Source organism: Coregonus clupeaformis, chromosome 8 (genome assembly GCF_020615455.1).
Source record: "Coregonus clupeaformis isolate EN_2021a chromosome 8, ASM2061545v1, whole genome shotgun sequence".
Classification (NCBI taxonomy): domain Eukaryota; kingdom Metazoa; phylum Chordata; class Actinopteri; order Salmoniformes; family Salmonidae; genus Coregonus; species Coregonus clupeaformis.
Window position 1 is genome coordinate 44167601 of NC_059199.1, and position 27491 is coordinate 44195091.

The window sequence follows — 27491 nt, forward strand, 5'->3', positions numbered from 1 at the left end:
CTATCGGTCCTAGACTATGGTGACATCATCTATATGAACGCAGCAGCCACTTCATTAAAGCTGTTAGATGCAGTTTATCATAACGCACTGCGCTTTATTACGGGCGACAATTTTAGTACTCATCACTGCATTCTCTACCAGAAAGTTGGTTGGCCCTCTTTGATGTCACTTAGATTGCTATGTTTTCATTTATAAAGCCCTTTTACAAAAAGTTCCAGTGTACCCAACATCATTTAAAAAAAATTGACATACGAGTTACCACACCTGCTCTCAGGGATAGCCAACTCTGGAAATTCCTTTAGCCTCTACTGAGTTAGGTAAATCAGCTTTTAGTTTTCTTTGCACCTTAATTGTGGAACAATCTTCAAAATGTTCTTACATTTGATTCAGAAAGCTGATTGAGGACCTTATTACAGATGAATGTGGTTGTTTTTTATGACCGTGTTTTTCTTTCTGCTTGCATTTTGGATTTATATTTTGATGTGTGTATTTTCTGTAATTTATGTAATTCAGGACCTATGGTGTTTAAAATGTGACCAACAACTCGAGGGACATTTCATTGAGAGGCCTACTGTACTGGACCTGGTCCTGAGGGTCCATCTTGGTCATCATGCGGTCCTCTAAGAGGTTAAAGGTCAGGACCTGCAGCACATACAGCTGGTGGGCCATTTCATCATTGATTGGCTTAGGGCTCCGGATAACATTCTAGAGGAGAGAGGGAGAAAAAGAGAGAGAGAAGAAGAGACAAATAATGATTTAAAAAACGACAGAAATAAACTGGGATATAGAAAGTCAAGAGAGAGAAAGAGAGGGAGAGAAAAGAGGAGAGAGAGAAGGGGGAGAATGAGAAGGAGGAACAGAGACAAGGAGCAACAGAGAGAAGAGAAAGGCAGAGAGAGAGGCAGAGAGAGAGAGGCAGAGAGAGAGAGGCAGAGAGAGAGAGAGGCAGAGAGAGAGAGAGGCAGAGAGAGAGAGAGAGCGAGAGAGAGAGGCAGAGAGAGAGAGAGAGAGAGGCAGAGAGAGAGAGGCAGAGAGAGAGAGGCAGAGAGAGAGAGAGGCAGAGAGAGAGAGAGATAGAGCGAGAGAGAGATAGAGCGAGAGAGAGAGAGCGAGAGAGAGAGAGCAGAGAGAGAGATAGAGCGAGAGAGAGAGAGCGAGAGAGGCAGAGAGAGAGAGAGAGAGAGAGACAGAGACAGAGATTTGCACATTGTTACAACACTGTATATATACATAATATGACATTTGAAATGTCTTTATTCTTTTGGAACTTCTGAGTGTAATGTTTACTCTTAATATTTATTGTTTATTTCACTTGTTTACTATCTATTTCAATTGCTTTGGCAATGTTAACATACGTTTCCCATGCCAATAAAGCCCTTAAATTGAAATTGAAATTGAGAGAGGCAGAGAGAGAGAGAGAGACAGAGAGAGAGAGAGACAGAGAGAGAGAGAGGCAGAGAGAGGCAGAGAGAGAGGCAGAGAGAGAGAGAGAGAGAGAGTGAGCGGCAGAGAGAGAGGCAGAGAGAGAGAGGCAGAGAGAGAGAGGCAGAGAGAGAGGCAGAGAGAGAGAGAGAGAGAGAGAGGCAGATAGAGAGAGAGAGGCAGAGAGAGGCAGAGAGAGGCAGAGAGAGGCAGAGAGAGAGAGAGGCAGAGAGAGAGAGAGAGAGAGAGAGAGAGGGGCAGAGAGAGAGAAAGAGAGAGGCAGAGAGAGAGAGAGAGAGAGAGAGCCAGAGAGAGAGAGAGAGAGAGAGAGAGGAGAGAGAGAGAGAGAGAGAGAGAGAGAGAGAGAGAGAGAGAGAGAGAGAGAGAGAGAGAGAGAGAGAGAGAGAGAGAGAGAGAGAGAGAGAGAGAGAGGCAGAGAGAGAGAGACAGAGAGAGAGAGACAGAGAGAGAGACAGAGAGAGCGGCAGAGAGAGAGAGAGAGAGAGAGAGAGAGCGGCAGAGAGCAAGAAAGGCAGAGAGAGAGAGAGAGAGAGAGAGAGAGGCAGAGAGAGGGAAAGGCAGACAAAGTTGTAAGACGTATGCGAGTGTGACATTTTTCTGTGATTTGATTTCACATTGGAGCTGTGCGACAAACAGGAAGCGAGGGAACAAGAGAGAAATATTGAAACCAGTGATGCAGAGGAGAGGTACAGATGGAGGGCATATGACTGGACACACTTACACTCAGTATGATGGAACGCAGCTGCTTCTGGGCTAGAATGTGGGCCATCTCCTACACACAGAGAGAGAGAGAGAGAGACAGGGAGAGAGAGAGCGAGAGAGAGGCAGAGAGAATGGAGCGAGAATGGAGCGAGAGAGACAGGACAGGGAGAGAGGAAGAGAGAGGAGAGCGAAAGAAAATAAGAGATAGTGGAGAGAGGACAGATAAGAGAGAGAACGAGAGAATGCAAGAGAGGAGGAGGAAAAAGTAAGAACATGTACATTATAATATACATACCCATTACACAGAAAATGAATTGTTCTTTCAGGAAGCTCTATATCAAAGTAAAAGTGGATTATGGACAAAAAATATCAATGTTCTTCGTGGAGACACCATAAACTTCCGCAGAGACCATAAAGTGTCTCTCAGTCTCAGCTTGATGAGGTAGACCTCCCAGCCAGTGGTGGTTGATACAAGGCAGGACCATTTTAATGACACACTTAATCTACTGGAGGCTAGAAAAGGTCGCTAATCAAAGTACACTTACTGTCAGAGGACAATCAAGGATGTTCACACTGCTCTCATCAAACTACCATTACGAGTGCAGTGAGGAGAGAAAAGTCAGACAGAGAGAGAGAAGAAGAAGGGGGTGAGTCGAGACAGAAAAGAGAGCAAGAGAAGTGAAGAGGAAGCAAGGCATATTGTTGTTAGTGGTGCAGATCATTATGACAGCTATGCTGTGTAGCAGTTATTTTCCTCCCGCGATCCTAAAACACACTAAATTGTGGTCTACTACCCTTCTAGTGAAATGATGCTACAGCACATGCTGACCTTCCTCTATAGCTTACAACATAGAAATGTAATGCAGTAATGCAGGGATCATCAACTAGATTCAGCCGCGGGCCTATTTTTTCTTGAGTGGATGGTCAGGGGGCCGGAACATAATTGCAAATAATTTGGAGACTGCAAATTGACCAGAAGAAGCCCAAACAGATATAATAATTGACTAAAACATAATCATTTCAAACCTTGCTTACATTTGTATATGATCACATTTATCTCTCTACTATGTGTGGGAATACTTTGGAACACTTGCCGCTGATTTGCTGGTGTTTTTACAGTCGTATGTCCAAAAATGTAAATATCTATCTATCAAATGTTTTTGCTCAGAAAACTTGGGTAGCCAAATAAAATCACCCGCGGGCCGCCAGTTGGGGAACCCTGCAGTAATGAGTCTAGTAAAGGTATACTGGTAAAAGGTATACTGGTAAAAGGTATACCACTTTTTTTGTGCTTTAGATGTAGAATAGATTGCAAATCAATGTTACACAAAAAAACATCAAATGAGCATGTGAAAAACAAAAGTGAGCATTAACGATGAGTTTTATTTTTTCCATCTTCCACCTAATGTGCTGCAAAGGAAGGGAGATGAGTGTGTATCGTGCATCGTTAACACTGTTTCACTCAATTGGGTGGGCCCATTTCTGATTGGCTTAGAGCCCAGCGTGTAATTGGATAGCCCACGGAGAAGAACGGTGGGTGACATCATCGGAGCGAAGAGAGATGAGAGAGGGTGAACGTCCCAAATGGCATCCTATTCCCTTTATCGCGCACTACTTTTGACCAGGGCCCATGATTATCTCTACTGAGCAGAGAGGTAGAGGGGGACGCTGATCGCCCCATAAAGGAGAAGTATTACTGCACCGTTTAAGGCAAGGACGACAGGGACACACAAGGATACGTACATCCCCCCGCCCCTAATCTGTCGATGTGCCCTTGAGCAAGGCACTCAACCCTAATTGCTCCATGGTCGCCGTTGATAATGGCTGACCCTGGCCGTGACCCCACTCTACAAGGGTGTCTCAGGGAGAGTTGGGATATGCACAAAAACACATTTCCAATTCACACATGCATATTAATACTCCACCAAATTATTATTATACACACACACACACACACACACACACACACACACACACCCTTGTCTGAAATGTAAGGCATGTTTGGTACTTGTTGTCCATCTGAGTCAGCAGAAGGGCGATTGGACTGAACCCTCTCTCTCTCTGATGCATCTGAATCAGTCCTCCTCCTCCTCAAGATCCAGAATGCATCTGTCCTGCCTGCTACCCACAGCCACGCAGTAAACAATGTTCCCAACAATAAGAGCCAAAGGTGTGTGTGTGTGTATGTGTGTGTGTGTGTGTGTGTGTGTGCGTATATGACTATGCATATGAGTGTGCGTGTGGTGTGCGCGCGCACATGTATGAGCGTTCATGTGTGCATGTGTATGTATATGACTGTATATGACTGTGTATATGAGTGTGTGTGTAGTGTGCGTGTGTGTGTGTATGTATGTATGAACGTTTATGTGTGTGTGGGTGTGCGTGTATATGAAGGTATGTAACCTACCTGTCTCTTGTCCTCTGGAGCCTTGAGGAACAAGGCGTTAATCACAGCGATGGTGTAGGTCTGAATGTCCTGATCAGTCCTGTCATTAGATGGATAACAACACACAGACACAACAAAGAACAATGACAAATGTTAATGTTATAGTAGTGGTAGTGTCTACAGTAGTAATGGTAGTGACTGGTTAATGTTATAGTAGTGGTAGTGTCTGCAGTAGTAATGGTAGTGACTGGTTAATGTTATAGTAGTGGTAGTGTCTGCAGTAGTAATGGTGGTGACTGGTTAATGTTATAGTAGTGGTAGTGTCTACAGTAGTAATGGTGGTGACTGGTTAATGTTATAGTAGTGGTAGTGTCTACAGTAGTAATGGTGGTGACTGGTTAATGTTATAGTAGTGGTAGTGTCTACAGTAGTAATGGTGGTGACTGGTTAATGTTATAGTAGTGGTAGTGTCTACAGTAGTAATGGTAGTGACTGGTTAATGTTATAGTAGTGGTAGTGTCTACAGTAGTAATGGTGGTGACTGGTTAATGTTATAGTAGTGGTAGTGTCTACAGTAGTAATGGTAGTGACTGGTTAATGTTATAGTAGTGGTAGTGTCTACAGTAGTAATGGTGGTGACTGGTTAATGTTATAGTAGTGGTAGTGTCTACAGTAGTAATGGTGGTGACTGGTTAATGTTATAGTAGTGGTAGTGTCTACAGTAGTAATGGTAGTGACTGGTTAATGTTATAGTAGTGGTAGTGTCTACAGTAGTAATGGTAGTGACTGGTTAATGTTATAGTAGTGGTAGTGTCTACAGTAGTAATGGTAGTGACTGGTTAATGTTATAGTAGTGGTAGTGTCTGCAGTAGTAATGGTAGTGACTGGTTAATGTTATAGTAGTGGTAGTGTCTACAGTAGTAATGGTGGTGACTGGTTAATGTTATAGTAGTGGTAGTGTCTGCAGTAGTAATGGTAGTGACTGGTTAATGTTATAGTAGTGGTAGTGTCTACAGTAGTAATGGTAGTGACTGGTTAATGTTATAGTAGTGGTAGTGTCTGCAGTAGTAATGGTGGTGACTGGTTAATGTTATAGTAGTGGTAGTGTCTACAGTAGTAATGGTAGTGACTGGTTAATGTTATAGTAGTGGTAGTGTCTACAGTAGTAATGGTGGTGACTGGTTAATGTTATAGTAGTGGTAGTGTCTACAGTAGTAATGGTGGTGACTGGTTAATGTTATAGTAGTGGTAGTGTCTACAGTAGTAATGGTAGTGACTGGTTAATGTTATAGTAGTGGTAGTGTCTACAGTAGTAATGGTGGTGACTGGTTAATGTTATAGTAGTGGTAGTGTCTACAGTAGTAATGGTGGTGACTGGTTAATGTTATAGTAGTGGTAGTGTCTACAGTAGTAATGGTAGTGACTGGTTAATGTTATAGTAGTGGTAGTGTCTACAGTAGTAATGGTAGTGACTGGTTAATGTTATAGTAGTGGTAGTGTCTACAGTAGTAATGGCGGTGACTGGTTAATGTTATAGTAGTGGTAGTGTCTACAGTAGTAATGGCAGTGACTGGTTAATGTTATAGTAGTGGTAGTGTCTGCAGTAGTAATGGTGGTGACTGGTTAATGTTATAGTAGTGGTAGTGTCTACAGTAGTAATGGTGGTGACTGGTTAATGTTATAGTAGTGGTAGTGTCTACAGTAGTAATGGCGGTGACTGGTTAATGTTATAGTAGTGGTAGTGTCTGCAGTAGTAATGGTAGTGACTGGTTAATGTTATAGTAGTGGTAGTGTCTACAGTAGTAATGGTAGTGACTGGTTAATGTTATAGTAGTGGTAGTGTCTACAGTAGTAATGGTAGTGACTGGTTAATGTTATAGTAGTGGTAGTGTCTACAGTAGTAATGGTAGTGACTGGTTAATGTTATAGTAGTGGTAGTGTCTACAGTAGTAATGGTGGTGACTGGTTAATGTTATAGTAGTGGTAGTGTCTACAGTAGTAATGGTAGTGACTGGTTAATGTTATAGTAGTGGTAGTGTCTACAGTAGTAATGGTAGTGACTGGTTAATGTTATAGTAGTGGTAGTGTCTGCAGTAGTAATGGTAGTGACTGGTTAATGTTATAGTAGTGGTAGTGTCTACAGTAGTAATGGTAGTGACTGGTTAATGTTATAGTAGTGGTAGTGTCTACAGTAGTAATGGTGGTGACTGGTTAATGTTATAGTAGTGGTAGTGTCTGCAGTAGTAATGGTGGTGACTGGTTAATGTTATAGTAGTGGTAGTGTCTACAGTAGTAATGGTAGTGACTGGTTAATGTTATAGTAGTGGTAGTGTCTACAGTAGTAATGGTAGTGACTGGTTAATGTTATAGTAGTGGTAGTGTCTACAGTAGTAATGGTAGTGACTGGTTAATGTTATAGTAGTGGTAGTGTCTACAGTAGTAATGGTGGTGACTGGTTAATGTTATAGTAGTGGTAGTGTCTGCAGTAGTAATGGTAGTGACTGGTTAATGTTATAGTAGTGGTAGTGTCTACAGTAGTAATGGTAGTGACTGGTTAATGTTATAGTAGTGGTAGTGTCTACAGTAGTAATGGTAGTGACTGGTTAATGTTATAGTAGTGGTAGTGTCTACAGTAGTAATGGTGGTGACTGGTTAATGTTATAGTAGTGGTAGTGTCTGCAGTAGTAATGGTAGTGACTGGTTAATGTTATAGTAGTGGTAGTGTCTACAGTAGTAATGGTAGTGACTGGTTAATGTTATAGTAGTGGTAGTGTCTGCAGTAGTAATGGTGGTGACTGGTTAATGTTATAGTAGTGGTAGTGTCTACAGTAGTAATGGTAGTGACTGGTTAATGTTATAGTAGTGGTAGTGTCTACAGTAGTAATGGTAGTGACTGGTTAATGTTATAGTAGTGGTAGTGTCTGCAGTAGTAATGGTGGTGACTGGTTAATGTTATAGTAGTGGTAGTGTCTACAGTAGTAATGGTGGTGACTGGTTAATGTTATAGTAGTGGTAGTGTCTACAGTAGTAATGGTAGTGACTGGTTAATGTTATAGTAGTGGTAGTGTCTACAGTAGTAATGGTAGTGACTGGTTAATGTTATAGTAGTGGTAGTGTCTACAGTAGTAATGGTAGTGACTGGTTAATGTTATAGTAGTGGTAGTGTCTGCAGTAGTAATGGTAGTGACTGGTTAATGTTATAGTAGTGGTAGTGTCTACAGTAGTAATGGTGGTGACTGGTTAATGTTATAGTAGTGGTAGTGTCTACAGTAGTAATGGTGGTGACTGGTTAATGTTATAGTAGTGGTAGTGTCTACAGTAGTAATGGTGGTGACTGGTTAATGTTATAGTAGTGGTAGTGTCTACAGTAGTAATGGTAGTGACTGGTTAATGTTATAGTAGTGGTAGTGTCTACAGTAGTAATGGTAGTGACTGGTTAATGTTATAGTAGTGGTAGTGTCTACAGTAGTAATGGTAGTGACTGGTTAATGTTATAGTAGTGGTAGTGTCTACAGTAGTAATGGTAGTGACTGGTTAATGTTATAGTAGTGGTAGTGTCTACAGTAGTAATGGTGGTGACTGGTTAATGTTATAGTAGTGGTAGTGTCTACAGTAGTAATGGTAGTGACTGGTTAATGTTATAGTAGTGGTAGTGTCTACAGTAGTAATGGTAGTGACTGGTTAATGTTATAGTAGTGGTAGTGTCTGCAGTAGTAATGGTAGTGACTGGTTAATGTTATAGTAGTGGTAGTGTCTACAGTAGTAATGGTGGTGACTGGTTAATGTTATAGTAGTGGTAGTGTCTACAGTAGTAATGGTGGTGACTGGTTAATGTTATAGTAGTGGTAGTGTCTGCAGTAGTAATGGTGGTGACTGGTTAATGTTATAGTAGTGGTAGTGTCTACAGTAGTAATGGTGGTGACTGGTTAATGTTATAGTAGTGGTAGTGTCTACAGTAGTAATGGTGGTAGTGTCTACAGTAGTAATGGTAGTGACTGGTTAATGTTATAGTAGTGGTAGTGTCTGCAGTAGTAATGGTAGTGACTGGTTAATGTTATAGTAGTGGTAGTGTCTGCAGTAGTAATGGTAGTGACTGGTTAATGTTATAGTAGTGGTAGTGTCTACAGTAGTAATGGTGGTGACTGGTTAATGTTATAGTAGTGGTAGTGTCTACAGTAGTAATGGTGGTGACTGGTTATAGTTGAAAAAGTAGGTAGATGAAAAGTTAGGATAGCCTGAACATATAAAAGTTGAGTTGGTGTATCTAGCTTGAACGGTTCAAAAATTACTGTTGGTGAGTTATATTATGGTAGTTATGCAAATGTAAATAGTTATAGTTACACTAGTTGTGGTCTGAAGTTTTGGGGTTGTGGTCAGTAGTTGTGGGGTTGTGGTCAGTCGTTGTGTGGTTGTGGTCAGTAGTTGTGGTCAGTAGTGTGGTTGTGGTCAGTAATTGTGTGGTTGTGGTCAGTAGTAGTGTGGATGTGGTCAGTAGTTGTGTGGTTGTGGTCAGTAGTTGTGTGAATGTGGTCAGTAGTTGTGTGGATGTGGTCAGTAGTTGTGTGGATGTGGTCAGTAGTTGTGTGGTTGTGGTCAGTAGTTTTGTGGTTGTGGTCAGTAGTTGTGTGGTTGTGGTCAGTAGTTGTGTGGATGTGGTCAGTAGTTGTGTGGATGTGGTCAGTAGTTGTGGTCAGTAGTTGTGTGGTTGTGGTCAGTAGTTGTGTGGATGTGGTCAGTAGTTGTGTGGATGTGGTCAGTAGTTGTGTAGATGTGGTCAGTAGTTGTGTGGTTGTGGTCAGTAGTAGTGTGGATGTGGTCAGTAGTTGTGGTCAGTAGTTGTGGTCAGTAGTAGTGTGGATGTGGTCAGTAGCTGTGGTCAGTAGTTGTGTAGATGTGGTCAGTAGTTGTGGTCAGTAGTAGTGTGGATGTGGTCAGTAGTTGTGGTCAGTAGTTGTGTGAATGTGGTCAGTAGTTGTGTGGATGTGGTCAGTAGTTGTGTGGTTGTGGTCAGTAGTTTTGTGGTTGTGGTCAGTAGTTGTGTGGTTGTGGTCAGTAGTTGTGTGGATGTGGTCAGTAGTTGTGTGGATGTGGTCAGTAGTTGTGTGGATGTGGTCAGTAGTTGTGGCGTAGTTGTGTGGTTGTGGTCAGTAGTTGTGTGGTTGTGGTCAGTAGTTGTGTGGTTGTGGTCAGTAGTTGTGTGGATGTGGTCAGTAGTTGTGTGGTTGTGGTCAGTAGTTGTGTGGATGTGGTCAGTAGTTGTGTGGATGTGGTCAGTAGCTGTGGTCAGTAGTTGTGTAGATGTGGTCAGTAGTTGTGGTCAGTAGTAGTGTGGATGTGGTCAGTAGTTGTGGTCAGTAGTAGTGTGGATGTGGTCAGTAGTTGTGGTCAGTAGTAGTGTGGATGTGGTCAGTAGTTGTGGTCAGTAGTAGTGTGGATGTGGTCAGTAGTAGTGTGGATGTGGTCAGTAGTTGTGGTCAGTAGTAGTGTGGATGTGGTCAGTAGTAGTGTGGATGTGGTCAGTAGTTGTGATCAGTAGTAGTGTGGATGTGGTCAGTAGTAGTGTGGATGTGGTCAGTAGTTGTGGTCAGTAGTAGTGTGGATGTGGTCAGTAGTTGTGGTCAGTAGTAGTGTGGATGTGGTCAGTAGTTGTGGTCAGTAGTTGTGGTCAGTAGTAGTGTGGATGTGGTCAGTAGTTGTGGTCAGTAGTTGTGTGGATGTGGTCAGTAGTTGTGGTCAGTAGTTGTGGTCAGTAGTAGTGTGGATGTGGTCAGTAGTTGTGGTCAGTAGTAGTGTGGATGTGGTCAGTAGTTGTGGTCAGTAGTTGTGTGGATGTGGCCAGTAGTTGTGGTCAGTAGTAGTGTGGATGTGGTCAGTAGTTGTGTGGATGTGGTCAGTAGTTGTGGTCAGTAGTAGTGTGGATGTGGTCAGTAGTAGTGTGGATGTGGTCAGTAGTTGTGGTCAGTAGTAGTGTGGATGTGGTCAGTAGTTGTGGTCAGTAGTAGTGTGGATGTGGTCAGTAGTTGTGGTCAGTAGTAGTGTGGATGTGGTCAGTAGCTGTGGTCAGTAGTAGTGTGGCTACTCAGCCATGTCAGTACTAATCACTTTATGTCAGTACTGGACCTATTATACACTACACATACAGGGATATTGGCTGCTTTCTGTTACAGTACTTCCCAATCATGGACACTGGAGAGTTTAAGTTCATTAGATCAATGGAGCTATAACAGGCTTTGGTATTTGGTATTTTATTAGGATCTCCATTAGCTGTTGCAAAAGCAGCAGCTACTCTTCCTGTGGTCCTCCTTGGATCTAGGACCAGGGGCCGTTTGTATCAAGCGTCTTAGAGTAGGTGTGCTGAGCTAGGATCAGTTTAGCCTTTTAGATCATAAGGAAAAAGGTTATATGGACAGGGAGGGACCTGATACTAGTTCAGCACTCCTACTCTGAGACACTTGATACATACAGCCCCAAATCTATTTTGTCAAATCTTCCTAAAGGTTAAAGAGTGTTTCACAGTAATCTGATCCTAGATCTGCAGTTAGGGATAACTTCTATCTCAGGCATATAATAACATAGCTGAGTGCAGTCGACCGCGCTCTCTCGCTCACCCCTGCAGATGGGGTATAAGCTGTCCGATGGTGATCTCTTGCGCCACCTTCTGGTAGAGGTCCTGACTGTTGAGTACCATGGACTCCAGGATGGCCAGGGACCGCTGCAGCACAGCCGTGTCCATGGCTGACTTGTTCACGTAACCTGCAATCTGCAATAGAGGAGAGTTAGTAACTGACTAGAAGACACATTAAGAGGTGAAAATAATCACATGGGGATTGTTATTCAGAGACTAAATGGACTCTATTTCAGATGTATTTCTTAAAAGTTGACAAACTTTAATATCATATAATTCCTGTATATGGTATTATAAACATGTTATAAACACGCTTAATACATGCTATAAACTGTTTGAGGGCACCTTATTTATATTTTTCAGTTTTTACACATGATCAGCAATTCAACATGATACTGGTTTGTTCGTGCACCTTCTTTCTCATTTTGCAAATAGTTCTTACATATGATCTATTATACAACTTGATATTGGTTTGTTGGGGTACCTTCTTGATGAAGGCGACAGAGAAGAGCACACATACACAGCCCCGCCCACCACACAGCCCCGCCCCCACCACACACAGCTAATGAGCAGGCACCTTTTTGATGAAGGCGACAGAGAAGGTATCCCAGGAGACGATGCCGTGGTCCATGAGCTCCACAAACGCTGTCAGCGTGAACGACAACAGGTCGCCGAAACTGAAACAACAACAACAACAGCCAATAGAAACGTCTCTGCCACTGGCGCTGACACACACGTTTAGCTACAGCCACAAAGCAGCCAAAAGTCTTGGTCTTAGGGAGAGAGGAGGAGAAGAGAGGAGAGGGTGAAGCCACAGCCAGGTATGCTGAGGGCACAGAAAGGCGAGAGGGGAGGAGGATGACTGCGGCTCCTGATGGGGCAGACAGATGACTCAGTCCTCCATTAACAACAGGGGGCGCCAGAGAGCCAGCAGGAGCCAGACAGCGCAGGGCAGCAGAGCCACGGAGCTGGAGAGCATTCATTCATTAATCATTCCCATGCAGTAACTAGTAGATAGTTATTAGTAGAGACAAGAGTTGACATCCAAGGAGGACCAAGCAAAGTTACTTCCTGGAAGATTTTTATCCAAATGTCTGAATGCAAAGTGTTTCAATCTGTTATGTTGAATCACCAATAGAAGTTAACAGGAATACAAACAGCCTACATAAATCTCACAGAAAAATACAAATGACAGGAAATAAATGAAGATTAGGTAAGTTAATTGTTGTTTTTGACATTACAGTCATGACATAAACCTGAAATACTGTATAAATTAAGAAGGTGAAGCACACCTCTAGATATCAGGTGGGAAATATTGTAAAATATTGCCCCCTGCAGTCAGATTTTAAATTTTAAACAAAACATGTCATATGTCCTTTTTATGTACAAACACATTTCATCAACATCATTTAAAAAACATAGGCAATATATATATATATATATATATATATATATATATATATATATATATATATATATATATATATGTAAAGAAATTCTACATTATAAATCATATAAAGTGCTTATAAAAAACAACAACATTCGAACAAAGATTTGGTTAATAAGACCAGGACCAGGCCCATTACAGGCTTAGCAACAGAGGGTTAATTAATTAACGCATTGGGTCACATACAACATCATGGCTCACATCTCAGACACATTCATTAGTAATACTTAATTAATTAGTAGTACTTAGTCCACGGTTGGACTGTGGTGAGTAAGCGTTTGCACATGGCAGTGGGAAGTTACGTGATGTGTAAAATGATAATGTTAATATAAAGTACATGATCCTACTAAAATGATTTTACTTTTCTAATGCTGTAGACCTGTACATTCTAAAAAAGTTGACTGATTTAAGATGCAAGAACGACATGTTGACAAGACCAAAGAATGTAACCCTACAGAATGATGTCTTTACACTACAGGGTGAGGACAGCGAACTGCAGAATATTCATATTAAAATTAATAGGGTGTAAAGGACTGCCCAATTAACATCTCTAACAACCCACCACCACCACCTAACATTAAAGTTCCCATCACCTGGGGTGTATTCATCAATGCAAACCGTAGCAAAAGGTTTTGCAATGTAAAACGTTTTGGAACTAAAACAAGTGTTTCTAATTGTTTTTAAAGTTCAGGTAGGTCCCTCACCGTTTCAGCCTGTTTAGCTTCCATTTGGTTACTAGTGAATACACCCTTAAACACCATTTTCTAAGTTTAGGAAGAGCACCAAGCATCCAAGAAGAAGAATCTCTGAATTTGGCCTGTGGGTTTCCTTATGGATTGTTGTCATGGTGCTCTTCAAAACAATGTCCCACGTGAAACAAGTGTGTGTTTAGTTCCCTTTGAACCTCAACCAATTGCCCAATACCTCATGCAAATATTTGAGAACAAAGCTGATTCGGTTACATGGTACACAGAGGATACGTCTCAAATGGCACCCTATTCCCTATTTAGGGCCTGAGCCCTGGTGAAAAGTAGTGCACTATATAGGGAATAGGGTGCCATTTGGGACGTATCCAGAGATAAACAAAACAAACAAGTTTGATTTCAAGATGAAAGCCAGCAATGGCAGCCATGTTGTTTCCCATCAGTTTAATAGAAGCACCAGGGCCTGAGTTTTAAATCATGCAGACTCAGTTGCCGGGTAGATTAGAGGGAAGAGTACAAAGCCAGCCAGGGCAGTTATCTGACTGGGGAGGGGAAGGGAAAGGGAGGGCTTACCATGGCTTCATTATCTTCTGTAGTTTCTGATAGCGTCTGCAAAGATTTAAGAAACTTTGGCGTCAGGGGAGAACACAATGACCACGGAAGAAGGGGCTCAAGTCATAGTAGACAGATGGAGGTTATGGTTAGACAATAGACACATTGCCCAGGTGTGTGTGTGTGTGTGTGTATGTCCGATCTGTCACTGTAGCTTCTTTCTGATAAGACCAGACCAGGGGGCTGTATGTATGTGATTTTCACAATAAATAAGGTTGCATGGACAGGAGAGACCTGATCCTAGATCAGCAGTCCTACTCTGAGATGCTTCATACATATGGACCCAGAGCCCAGACACATGGAGGATGGAGATGGACAGGAGCTTAACTGTGACAACTCAAATGTAGATCGCAACACAAGGCTGACCTGCTACAGTAACATGTGATACAATACAGGGAATAACATACAACACATTTGGCCAAACAGAATTACACTGAGACCAGAGCCATAAATATCTACAGGGCTCTGGTTAACACATGGGAATGGGCAGAGGTATGATAGTGACAGAAGTGGAGGAGGATATTTGACCAAATAAACACACTCAAATAACAGACTCTGAACATGCACGCACGCGCGCACACACACAGACAGACACAGGCACACACACACAAAGCATGCAAAGCCGAAGTATGGCTTGGGAAGCAGTTGGAGTCTTACCTTGACAGACAGACAGACAGCGTTACACAACAGGCTTTGCTTGCAAAGATGACAACAAACAGACCAAAAAATTGTCAACAATTCCTTTAAACAACGAGAAGATCTCATGCGAGATCTTAACATCATCTTCTTTTGTGATAAAACAGTAAGCTTGCTACAAAATTAACATAATTCCCCAGGGATCCAAAATGTTCGCCAGTTGACATTGGTTCAACTGTACATTCTCAGCAGTTCTGGAATGTATCTGTTATGTTACTACACCAATAGGGGGCGCAACATGTCTTTCAATCACTGATAGGGTAGCCCACATTAATACAGCATGATGTCATGCCCCAGACTGGGATATTAGAAAGTACTGCTCCCTGGTGTCTCTTTTTCCTAAGCCTGTGAATTATTATATTACACTAGTCGGTCAGCAGGAATGAAGATGAGTTATAAACACTGATACACACACACCTGCACTTTCAAACTCCGGGGCTATGCTCTGTTGACGCAGGAGTCATCTACATAAAACCTATTTAAAGAAAGAGGCCTGAGGTGGCAGTATGCATCATGGGGGAATTAAGTGGGCAGCACTACTTATAGGAGCATGAAGGAGGGGAATTTATTAATAGGGAAATGAATATGCATTAAGAGCATTTAAATCAAGATCACAAAATAATAATATTGAAGTCTTTGGGCTTCATGAGTGTGAATCGTTTTGCTTTAATGGCACAATCAATCTATACAGTAAAGGGAGATATGTCAACACTACTATGGGCCCTGGTCTAAAGTAGTGCAATATATTAGGGAATAGGGTATCGCACGGGAGGCACACATACTGAATGTAACTGTGGTGGGTCTTCACCTCCCCTGTACAAGAATGGAAGGTACTCTTCTAGTTCCTATTGTAGAGGGGGATACACTAACAGAATGGAAGGTACTAGTTCCTATTGTAGAGGGGGATACACTAACAGAATGGAAGGTACTAGTTCCTATTGTAGAGGGGGGATACACTAACAGAATGGAAGGTACTAGTTCCTATTGTAGAGGGGGATACACTAACAGAATGGAAGGTACTAGTTCCTATTGTAGAGGGGGATACACTAACAGAATGGAAGGTACTAGTTCCTATTGTAGATGGGGGATACACTAACAGAATGGAAGGTACTAGTTCCTATTGTAGAGGGGGATACACTAACAGAATGGAAGGTACTAGTTCCTATTGTAGAGGGGGGATACACTAACAGAATGGAAGGTACTAGTTCCTATTGTAGAGGGGGATACACTAACAGAATGGAAGGTACTAGTTCCTATTGTAGAGGGGGATACACTAACAGAATGGAAGGTACTAGTTCCTATTGTAGAGGGGGGATACACTAACAGAATGGAACGTACTAGTTCCTATTGTAGAGGGGGATACACTAACAGAATGGAAGGTACTAGTTCCTATTGTAGAGGGGGATACACTAACAGAATGGAAGGTACTAGTTCCTATTGTAGAGGGGGATACACTAACAGAATGGAACGTACTAGTTCCTATTGTAGAGGGGGATACACTAACAGAATGGAAGGTACTAGTTCCTATTGTAGAGGGGGATACACTAACAGAATGGAAGGTACTAGTTCCTATTGTAGAGGGGGGATACACTAACAGAATGGAAGGTACTAGTTCCTATTGTAGAGGGGGGATACACTAACAGAATGGAAGGTACTAGTTCCTATTGTAGAGGGGGATACACTAACAGAATGGAAGGTACTAGTTCCTATTGTAGAGGGGGATACACTAACAGAATGGAAGGTACTAGTTCCTATTGTAGAGGGGGATACACTAACAGAATGGAAGGTACTAGTTCCTATTGTAGAGAGGGGATACACTAACAGAATGGAAGGTACTAGTTCCTATTGTAGAGGGGGGATACACTAACAGAATGGAAGGTACTAGTTCCTATTGTAGAGGGGGATACACTAACAGAATGGAAGGTACTAGTTCCTATTGTAGAGGGGGGATACACTAACAGAATGGAAGGTACTAGTTCCTATTGTAGAGGGGGGATACACTAACAGAATGGAAGGTACTAGTTCCTATTGTAGAGGGGGGATACACTAACAGAATGGAAGGTACTAGTTCCTATTGTAGAGGGGGGATACACTAACAGAATGGAAGGTACTAGTTCCTATTGTAGAGGGGGGATACACTAACAGAATGGAAGGTACTAGTTCCTATTGTAGAGGGGGGATATACTAACAGAATGGAAGGTACTAGTTCCTATTGTAGAGGGGGGATACACTAACAGAATGGAAGGTACTAGTTCCTATTGTAGAGGGGGGATACACTAACAGAATGGAAGGTACTAGTTCCTATTGTAGAGGGGGGATACACTAACAGAATGGAAGGTACTAGTTCCTATTGTAGAGGGGGGATACACTAACAGAATGGAAGGTACTAGTTCCTATTGTAGAGGGGGGGATACACTAACAGAATGGAATGTACTAGTTCCTATTGTAGAGGGGGGATACACTAACAGAATGGAAGGTACTAGTTCCTATTGTAGAGGGGGGATACACTAACAGAATGGAAGGTACTAGTTCCTATTGTAGAGGGGGGATACACTAACAGAATGGAAGATACTAGTTCCTATTGTAGAGGGGGATACACTAACAGAATGGAAGGTACTAGTTCCTATTGTAGAGGGGGGATATACTAACAGAATGGAAGGTACTAGTTCCTATTGTAGAGGGGGATACACTAACAGAATGGAAGGTACTAGTTCCTATTGTAGAGGGGGGATACACTAACAGAATGGAAGGTACTAGTTCCTATTGTAGAGGGGGGATACACTAACAGCATGGAAGGTACTAGTTCCTATTGTAGAGGGGGGATACACTAACAGAATGGAAGGTACTAGTTCCTATTGTAGAGGAACAGTAATTCCAAGTGCCAGTGTATGATGAGTTCAGCTGTGCTCTCCAGCCAGAGAGAGAGTGTGCGTTTGGTCTATCAGAGAGAGTGTGTGTTTGGTCTATCAGAGAGAGTGTGTGTGTTTGGTCTATCAGAGAGTGTGTGTGTTTGGTCTATCAGAGAGAGTGTGTTTGGTCTATCAGAGAGAGTGTGTGTTTGGTCTATCAGAGCGAGTGTGTGTTTGGTCTGTCAGAGAGAGTGTGTGTTTGGTCTATCAGGGAGAGTTTGTATTAGGGCTGACCTTGCATGGTGATGGTAAAGCCCTTTGCATGCGAGCAGCTACTGACTGGGAAGTCTCTCTGGGCTGGGGAGGCTTAATGAGGATGTCATGTAGCAGAACACGTGTGTGTTTGAGACCACTGATGCCCTCTCAGCCAGTAAAGCCTGTGTCCAGAGCCCTCGGGCTAGCCTTTAATGAGAGTCTGCTGGGAATGACAAGCATTTGGTTGGATTCAGGGCCGTTCAGTATAGTACAGTGCAAACAGCTCTGGGTGACTGGAGACGGCTGACTGTGTGTGATTGAATGGGGGGGTGAGTGTGTGAGAAACAGAGGGGTGTGTGTGTGTGTGTGTGTGTGTCTTGCTTTGACTGTGAGCGCGTCTACAATGTGTGTTTTGACTCTGCAATCACTCTACGCTCACATAGCATGACCCTGGCTCTCCTCTCCCTCCCTGGCTCTCTGGCAGTGGGGCTGTGAGCCCAAACTGCCCCCTTCCCCTACCCTCCCTCCCTCCTCTCCCCCTGCCTCCTCCCCCCCTGCCTCCTCCCCCCATGGGGTTCCAGTCAACATCACGGCTGAGAAACTCCACCTCAGCAAAACGCCACCGCCTGCCCTCGCCATAAACTTCCGCTGAGCCAGAGACAGCTTCCAAAACGCCACCGCCTGCCCTCCCCGTAACCTTCCGCTGAGCCAGAGACAGCTTCCAAAACACCACCGCCTGCCCTCGCCGTAACCTTCCGCTGAGCCAGAGACAGCTTCCAAAACGCCATCGCCTGCCCTCGCCGTAACCTTCCGCTGAGCCAGAGACAGCTTCAAAAACGCCACTGCCTGCCCTCCCCGTAACCTTCCGCTGAGCCAGAGACAGCTTCCAAAACGCCACCGCCTGCCCTCCCCGTAACCTTCCGCTGAGCCAGAGACAGCTTCCAAAACGCCACCCTATTACCTACACTACTTTTGCCCTGAACCCTATTGGCCCTGCATCAAAAGTAGTGCACTATACAGGGTATAGGATGCCATCTGGGACACAGCCAGCCTACCAAGTCCAAAGCCCAGCGAAACAGGCAGAGACATTTTACATTTACATTTTAGTCATTTAGCAGACGCTCTTATCCAGAGCGACTTACAAATTGATTCATTCAACTTATGATAGCTAGTGGGACAACCACCCAATATATCTATTAATTGTTTTATGGGGGGGTGGGTAGAAGGATTACTTTTATACTATTCCAGGTATTCCTGACAGAGGGAGACCACCATTTAAGAGATCACTTCTTGGGAATGAGGTGGGGTTGCCGGGGGGAAGATAGAGTAAAATAAGGGAGGAGAAAGGAAAAGAGGAAGTACGTACTCCGTGCCACTCTCCACCATCTGTGTGAGCAGTGAGATGCCGTCCAGGTTGATGAACTCCTGGGCGAAGGTGATGTCTCTGGAAGAGTTGGCCAGGTCCTTCAGAGACTCCAGCTTGGCATCCATACTGGATGACTGGATCCTCTCATGGAGCTGGGCCGCCGTCTGAGACTTTAGGGGAGGGTAGGGGGGAGACAGCCGGGGAGAGGGCAGAGACAGGGTTATACACAGGATATACACTGAGTGTACAAAACATTAAGAACACCTATCCTTTCCATGAAATAGACTGACCAGGTGAATCCAGGTGAAAGATATGATCCCTTATTGATGTCACTTGTTAAATCCACTTCAATCAATGTAGATGAAGGGGAGGAGACAGGTTAAAGAAGGATTTTTAAGCCTTGAGACAATTGAGACATGGATTGTGTATGTGTACCATTCAGAGAGTGAATGGGCAAGGCAAAATATTTAAGTGTCTTTGAATGGGGTATGGTAGTAGGTGCCAGGTGCAACGGTTTGTGTCAAGAACTGCAACGCTGCTGGGTTTTTCACGCTCAACAGTTTCCCGTGTGTATCAAGAATGGTCCACCACCCAAAGGACATCCAGCCGACTTGACACAACTGTGGGAAGCATTGGAGTCAACATGGGCCAGCATCCCTGTGGAACGCTTTCGACACCTTGTAGAGTCCATGCCCCGAAGAATTGAGGCTGCTCTGAGGGCACTCCGTGTATATATACAGTGAGCTCCAAAAGTACTGGGACAGTGACACATTTTTTGTTGTTTTGGCTCTGTACTCCAGCACATTTGAAATGATACAACGACTATGAGGTTAAAGTGCAGACTGTCAGATTTAATTTGAGGGTATTTTCATCCATATCGGGTGAACCGTTTAGAAATTACATCACTTTTTGTACATAGTCCCCCCATTTTAGGAGACTAAAAGTATTCGGCGAAATTCACTTACAGTGAGGGAAAAAAAGTATTTGATCCCCTGCTGATTTTGTACGTTTGCCCACTGACAAAGACATGATCAGTCTATAATTTTAATGGTAGGTTTATTTGAACAGTGAGAGACAGAATAACAACAAAAAAATCCAGAAGAACGCATGTCAAAAATGTTATAAATTGATTTGCATTTTAATGAGGGAAATAAGTATTTGACCCCCTTTCAATCAGAAAGATTTCTGGCTCCCAGGTGTCTTTTATACAGGTAACAAGCTGAGATTAGGAGCACACTCTTAAAGGGAGTGCTCCTAATCTCAGCGTGTTACCTGTATAAAAGACACCTGTCCACAGAAGCAATCAATCAATCAGATTCCAAACTCTCCACCATGGCCAAGACCAAAGAGCTCTCCAAGGATGTCAGGGACAAGATTGTAGACCTACACAAGGCTGGAATGGGCTACAAGACCATCGCCAAGCAGCTTGGTGAGAAGGTGACAACAGTTGGTGCGATTATTCACAAATGGAAGAAACACAAAAGAACTGTCAATCTCCCTCGGCCTGGGGCTCCATGCAAGATCTCACCTTGTGGAGTTGCAATGATCATGAGAACGGTGAGGAATCAGCCCAGAACTACACGGGAGGATCTTGTCAATGATCTCAAGGCAGCTGGGACCATAGTCACCAAGAAAACAATTGGTAACACACTACGCCGTGAAGGACTGAAATCCTGCAGCACCCACAAGGTCCCCCTGCTCAAGAAAGCACATATACAGGCCTGTCTGAAGTTTGCCAATGAACATCTGAATGATTCAGAGGAGAACTGGGTGAAAGTGTTGTGGTCAGATGAGACCAAAATCGAGCTCTTTGGCATCAACTCAACTCGCCGTGTTTGGAGGAGGAGGAATGCTGCCTATGACCCCAAGAACACCATCCTCACCATCAAACATGGAGGTGGAAACATTATGCTTTGGGGGTGTTTTTCTGCTAAGGGGACAGGACAACTTCACCGCATCAAAGGGATGATGGACGGGGCCATGTACCGTCAAATCTTGGGTGAGAACTTCCTTCCCTCAGCCAGGGCATTGAAAATGGGTCGTGGATGGGTATTCCAGCATGACAATGACCCAAAACACACGGCCAAGGCAACAAAGGAGTGGCTCAAGAAGAAGCACATTAAGGTCCTGGAGTTGCCTAGCCAGTCTCCAGACCTTAATCCCATAGAAAATCTGTGGAGGGAGCTGAAGGTTCGAGTTGCCAAACGTCAGCCTCGAAACCTTAATAACTTGGAGAAGATCTGCAAAGAGGAGTGGGACAAAATCCCTCCTGAGATGTGTGCAAACCTGGTGGCCAACTACAAGAAACGTCTGACCTCTGTGATTGCCAACAAGGGTTTTGCCACCAAGTACTAAGTCATGTTTTGCAGAGGGGTCAAATACTTATTTCCCTCATTAAAATGCAAATAAATGTATAACATTTTTGACATGCGTTCTTCTGGATTTTTTTGTTGTTATTCTGTCTCTCACTGTTCAAATAAACCTACCATTACAATTATAGACTGATCATGTCTTTGTCAGTGGGAAAATGTACAAAATCAGCAGGGGATCAAATACTTTTTTCCCTCACTGTATATGTGTATTAAAGTAGTCACAAGTTTAGTATTTGGTCCCATATTCCTAGCATGCAATGTTTACATCAAGCTTGTGACTCCACAAACTTGGATGCATTTGCTGGTTGTTTTGGTTGTGTTTCAGATTATTTTGTGCCCAAATAATGCATCCAGCAAATGCATCCAACAAATTTGTAGAGTCAAGCTTAATGTAGTCATTGCGTGCTATGAGTACAGAGACAAAACGATAAACAAATGTGTCACAAATGTGTCACTATCCCAATACTTTTGGAGCTCGCTGTATACAGTTGAAGTCGGAAGTTTACATACACTTAGGTTGGAGTCATTAAAACTTGTTTTTCAACCGCTCCACAAATTTCTTGTTAACAAACTCTAGTTTTGGCCAGTCGGTTAGGACTTCCAGTAATGCCTGGCGAAAACCAAACTCTGCATTCCACAGTAAGAACATCATACCAAAGGTCAAGCATGGTGGTGGTGGTGTGATGGTTTGGGGATGCTTTGCTGCCTGAGGACTTGGACGACTTGCCTTAATAGAAGGAACCATGAATTCTGCTCTGTATCAGAGAATTCTACAGGAGAATGTCAGACCATCCGTCTGTGAGCTGAAGCTGAAGCGCAGCTGGGTCATGCAGCAAGACAATGATCCAAAACACACAATCAAGTCTACATGAAAATTGCTAAAAAGCAACAAATTGGAAGTTTTGGAATGGCCTAGTCAAAGTCCAGACCTAATCCCAATTGAGATGTTGTGGCAGGACTTGAAACGAGCAGTTCATGCTTGAAAACCCACACGTCACTGAGTTAAAGCAGTTCTGCATGGAAGAGTGGGCCAAAATTCCTCCACAGTGACGTGAGAGACTGATCAACAACTACAGGAAGCATTTGGTTGGAGTCATTGCAGCTAAAGGTGGCACAACCAGTTATTGAGTGTAAGGGGGCAATTACTTTTTCACACAGGGGAATTGGGTGTTGCATAACTTTGTTTATGAAATAAATATGAAAAAAAATATATATATATATATATATATATATATGTAATTGTTGTGTTATTTGTTCACTTATGTTCCTTTTATCTAATATTAGGTTTTGGTTGAAGATCTGATAACATTCAGTATCACAAATATGCAAAAGTAGAGAAAATTAGAAAGGGGGCAAATACTTTTTCATAGCACTGTATAGGGTCGAGTCAGGGCTAATAGAAAGAACAGCTGTCTAAGACTGGAGTCAAAAGGTTGCCTGGGTACCAGTCTGTTTGTGCCACTCCTTGTCTTGCCAAACATCATGGCACAAACAAACTAGTACCTAGGCTAGTCAAAAAGAGAGAGAAAAAAGTGCCCACCCACTCTGCCCAGAGTAGGTGAAAACATGCTTTGGTGATGACATTTCACTTCCTTATGTTATAAAATACATTTTACCAAGACAAAAATATTTATTCATGTTCTGAATTGTTCAGTGGGGTCTTTCTCTAACATATCAATAACATTATATCAAAAAAGTCTGATTTCGTAAACTAATACATCGGATAATAAGCACTGAGCTCTGTCGACAGAGCGGTGCCGCTTCATCCCAGCAACCTGTGAGGATTTTACATGTTGTGGTGGTCATCTGCAAAGTTGTTTCCGGGGGTCACAAAAAGATAAATTAGCATGTCACAAGCTGAATTAAATGTAAAAGGCTTTAAAAATAAATAGCTTGCGGTACGCTCTGTGCTCCATTGATGTTTCACAGAGATATGCTTGTTTTTGTGAGAAATCTTTAAAAATGAAGAGGAATTCCGCATTAATATGAAAAGTGAATACTAAAATATGAAATGTCTCAAAATCGATATCTATCTTACCTCCATATTGTTTTATAGCCTCCAGATTCAAGAAGAAAGAGGACGAGTTCAATGGTGAGCCTGTCAGCTAGCCGTAATTCTCACACAGCATCCAGCCTAGCTGACGCAATGCTATGATTTTTTACCACTTTTTTCTGGCCTGCATTGAGTTAGTCACCCTAATTCTGGCCATCCTACAATGGTAAAGAGTATTTTGTTTCTTTATGTATTGTTTTTTACATTATTAGCTCAGAAAGTGTTTTGACAAGAATTTCGCTACACCCGCAATAACATCTGCTAAACACGTGTATGTGACACAAATTGATTTAATTTGATTTGAAATCATATTGGTCAAAAGATGCGTTTTTGATTGGACAACCTATAGAGTACAGTCTGGGCCTGGTAGCAGAGGGAAAGAGTGAGCGAGAGAGAGAGCGAAAGAGTGAGAGAGAGCGAGAGCACGAGAGAATGAGCGAGAGCGCACGTGCGAGAGAGAGAGGGGAGAAAGCAGGGTTACAGATGTAGGATCTTTGCAATGCAGAACATTCAGAACTTGTAGTGTATTTGAGGTTTAAAAAGGCTTCTGAAGTTTGTAATGTAAATTTTGAAATTTCAGATTTGATTTTCCGTTATGAAAAATGTATCAACCCTTACAAAAATGTACATGAATTATAATCCACATAATAGTTCATATTTCCTGTTGCTGCAGGGTTATTTTCCTGCTGTAGCAAACTGGCTCAAATTAAGATCCTACATCTGTATACAGTTCTTGAGGTAATGTGTAACATTATGTTACATTATGGATGGTGCTGATAATCTATTATACAGTATGTATGCTAAAATCAGGGCTTACCCTTTTACAGCCATGTCATTAACTTGGACTGTTATTGTCTTCAAGGGAAAAGCCTGGCCATAACAAGAATGCAGAGAAGGCAACAAAAAAAAGAAATCTATCTAACCCTCTGCGTACACTGGAGCAGACGTTTCTGCATGGGCCTGTCTCGAGTGAATTCCCCCCTAACAGCAGACACTTTTCCAGGCCTCTCACTCTCTCTATCTAGCCGAGGGATAAGAGGAAGAGGAAGACAGGAGGAAGGAGGGGACAGGCGAGATTAAGATGTACTGATAGGGATGACTGACACTCTCAGTCACAATGCTGAGTATCTAACAACATCTTAATGTTACGAACAGGAAGGCAAGATGGTCGAATGGTTGTGTAAGTTCAATGAGTCATTTAACTTAACCATAAAATTTCTTGTTCCACTTCATTCTGAAATTCCCCGTTACTCTGAAATGTGACGTTCCACTTTTAAATGGAGAAAAGGTTAAAAATATCAAAAGAAGATTTAACCTTATAACATGAAACTATTGGAGCTCCATGAACAGAGTCTCTTCCTCTTCCAATATGTTTTAGGACCACTTGATTACATAACCCAGACTTACAGGAGATGTTGTCAGTCGTAGTATAGAACCATTCTTTATGTCATTCCGATTCTGCGGTGACAAGAAGAGGGACAACTTAGAGGTGTGATTTCAAACTTAACATACATACACAAAGTATTTCTGCTGAGTTGTAACATTAAAATCAATATGCATATTATCATTTTTTAGTCCATTATGACAGAGATAACAAGAAAGTAGATGCCAACCTTTTCTGTGATGTAGAAATTAGTGGAATCAGCATTTTGCAGAGCAAAGTTTTCGTGGTTCCCCAAAGACCATCTGAAAGCGAAAATGTAAAACAATAAAACACATTTGAACTTTGAATTGAAAGAACACTGCATCTCTCAGCGCCAGAGAAACACTTAGACCCAAGGTACGTTTTATGTAAATGCAGCACAGAAACGCATAACTATGAGCATTTATTTCAAGGTTGAGAGAGAGAGAGGAGAGAGAGAGAAGAGAGAGAGAGAGAGAGAGAGAGAGAGAGAGAGAGAGAGAGAGAGAGAGAGAGAGAGAGAGAGAGAGAGAGAGAGAGAGAGAGAGAGAGAGAGAGAGAGAGAGAGAGAGAGAGAGAGAGAGAGAGAGAGAGAGAGAGAGAGAGAGAGAGAGAGAGAGAGAGAGAGAGAGAGAGAGAGAGAGAGAGAGAGAGAGGGAGAGACAGAGAGAGAGACAGACAGAGACAGAGAGAGAGACAGAGACAGAGAGAGCGACAGAGAGCGACAGAGAGAGACAGAGAGCGAAAGAGAGAGAGACAGAGAGCGACAGAGAGAGAGACAGAGAGCGACAGAGAGAGCGACAGAGAGAGCGACAGAGAGAGCGACAGAGAGAGCGACAGAGAGAGCGACAGAGAGAGCGACAGACACATTTCCTTACCCTTCGCACACTTCTTTTATAATGGCCGAGAGGGGCTTTTTCTGAGAAAAGAAGAATGAGTAATCAGAATCAATAGCTCATCCTCATTAGAACACACAAGGACCTTTAAGGACAGCTTCTTCAATGGAAGTGGGGGAACATTTACTTTACGTTATAGGAAAAGGATGCAGTAGAAGTCCACTACTCAGAAACAACTACATTATATAACATTAAAGGAGATTCAGATAGAACCAGAGAGGATTCTTCAGAGAACATTTTAACTAGCCTGGTCCCAGATGTGTTTGTGCGGTCTTTCCAAATCCTATGTTCATTGTCACGCCAGTTGGCAAGACGGCACAAACAGATCTGGGACCAGTCTATGTTTGTAACATCATGCAGGGTGGAGTGGTACAGCTTTAGTGGTCAGTGGTTGAGGATCTGGACAGCAGGGTACACACCCTATGTCAAACCAGGGCTAAGTCCCAAATGGCACCCTTTACCTTACATAGTGGACTACTTTTGACCAGGACCTATAGGGCTCTAGTCAAAAGTAGTGCACTATGTAGGGAATAGAGTTCCATTTGGGATGCACACCACATGTTCTGCTGTTGAATCAACAACCATCTGCACATCATTATAGTTCCATAAAATATTTCAAATGGTATTGTGTATAGCTATAATGTCCCTCTGCAGACAGAGGGCCAAAGGGAGGGGGAGGTGTTGTGTGTTTTGGGACGATAGTGACAGCCAGTATTAACTCTCTCTACTGCAGCGTTCCCTATTCCTCGAAGAGTTGTACTGCAGGGAAGAGGGGGGGACTAACACTGCGTGCACACACACACACACACACACACACACACACACACACCTCTTCTCTCCCTATCCCCCTGTACCCTTGCCCCTAGGACAGAGCCTTACCAAGGCTTCAAGCATTCCTATTCTCGCTCTACCTCCCCCTCTCTCTCTCTCTACCTCCCCCTCTCTCTCTCTCTACCTCCCCCTCTCTCTCGCTCTACCTTCCTCCGTCCCTCTCGCTCTACCTTCCTCCGTCCCTCTCGCTCTACCTTCCTCCGTCCCTCTCGCTCTACCTTCCTCCGTCCCTCTCGCTCTACCTTCCTCCGTCCCTCTCGCTCTACCTTCCTCCGTCCCTCTCGCTCTACCTCCCTCCGTCCCTCTCGCTCTACCTCCCTCCGTCTCTCTACCTCCCTCCGTCTCTCTACCTCCCTCAGTCTCTCTACCTCCCTCAGTCTCTCTACCTCCCTCAGTCTCTCTACCTCCCTCAGTCTCTCTACCTCCCTCAGTCTCTCTACCTCCCTCCGTCTCTCTACCTCCCTCCGTCTCTCTACCTCCCTCCGTCTCTCTACCTCCCTCCGTCTCTCTACCTCCCTCCGTCTCTCTACCTCCCTCCGTCTCTCTACCTCCCTCCGTCTCTACCTCCCTCCGTCTCTCTACCTCCCTCAGTCTCTCTACCTCCCTCAGTCTCTCTACCTCCCTCAGTCTCTCTACCTCCCTCAGTCTCTCTACCTCCCTCAGTCTCTCTACCTCCCTCAGTCTCTCTACCTCCCTCAGTCTCTCTACCTCCCTCAGTCTCTCTACCTCCCTCAGTCTCTCTACCTCCCTCAGTCTCTCTACCTCCCTCAGTCTCTCTACCTCCCTCAGTCTCTCTACCTCCCTCAGTCTCTCTACCTCCCTCCGTCTCTCTACCTCCCTCCGTCTCTCTAC

At 43.3% G+C, this 27491-nt stretch overlaps 1 protein-coding gene across 5 annotated transcripts in view; it reads right to left on the minus strand.

Moving 5' to 3' along the window:
* The window catches only part of elmo1 (engulfment and cell motility 1 (ced-12 homolog, C. elegans)), a 191106-nt gene that overhangs the window by 77293 nt on the left and 86322 nt on the right, over positions 1-27491 (minus strand). For 2 of the 5 annotated variants that reach the window (XM_041883493.2, XM_041883494.2), the window contains exons 3-13: positions 25791-25831; positions 25124-25196; positions 24918-24968; positions 19086-19255; positions 13881-13916; positions 11734-11833; positions 11140-11291; positions 4553-4631; positions 2691-2732; positions 2165-2215; positions 583-705 (exon numbers count right to left, since the gene is read on the minus strand). In XM_041883493.2, coding sequence (XP_041739427.1) covers positions 583-705; positions 2165-2215; positions 2691-2732; positions 4553-4631; positions 11140-11291; positions 11734-11833; positions 13881-13916; positions 19086-19255; positions 24918-24968; positions 25124-25196; positions 25791-25831 — 918 coding nt within the window. The remainder of the gene's footprint in view (positions 1-582; positions 706-2164; positions 2216-2690; positions 2733-4552; positions 4632-11139; positions 11292-11733; positions 11834-13880; positions 13917-19085; positions 19256-24917; positions 24969-25123; positions 25197-25790; positions 25832-27491) is intronic. The other 3 variants (XM_041883495.2, XM_041883496.2, XM_041883500.2) reach the window with 3 other exon arrangements.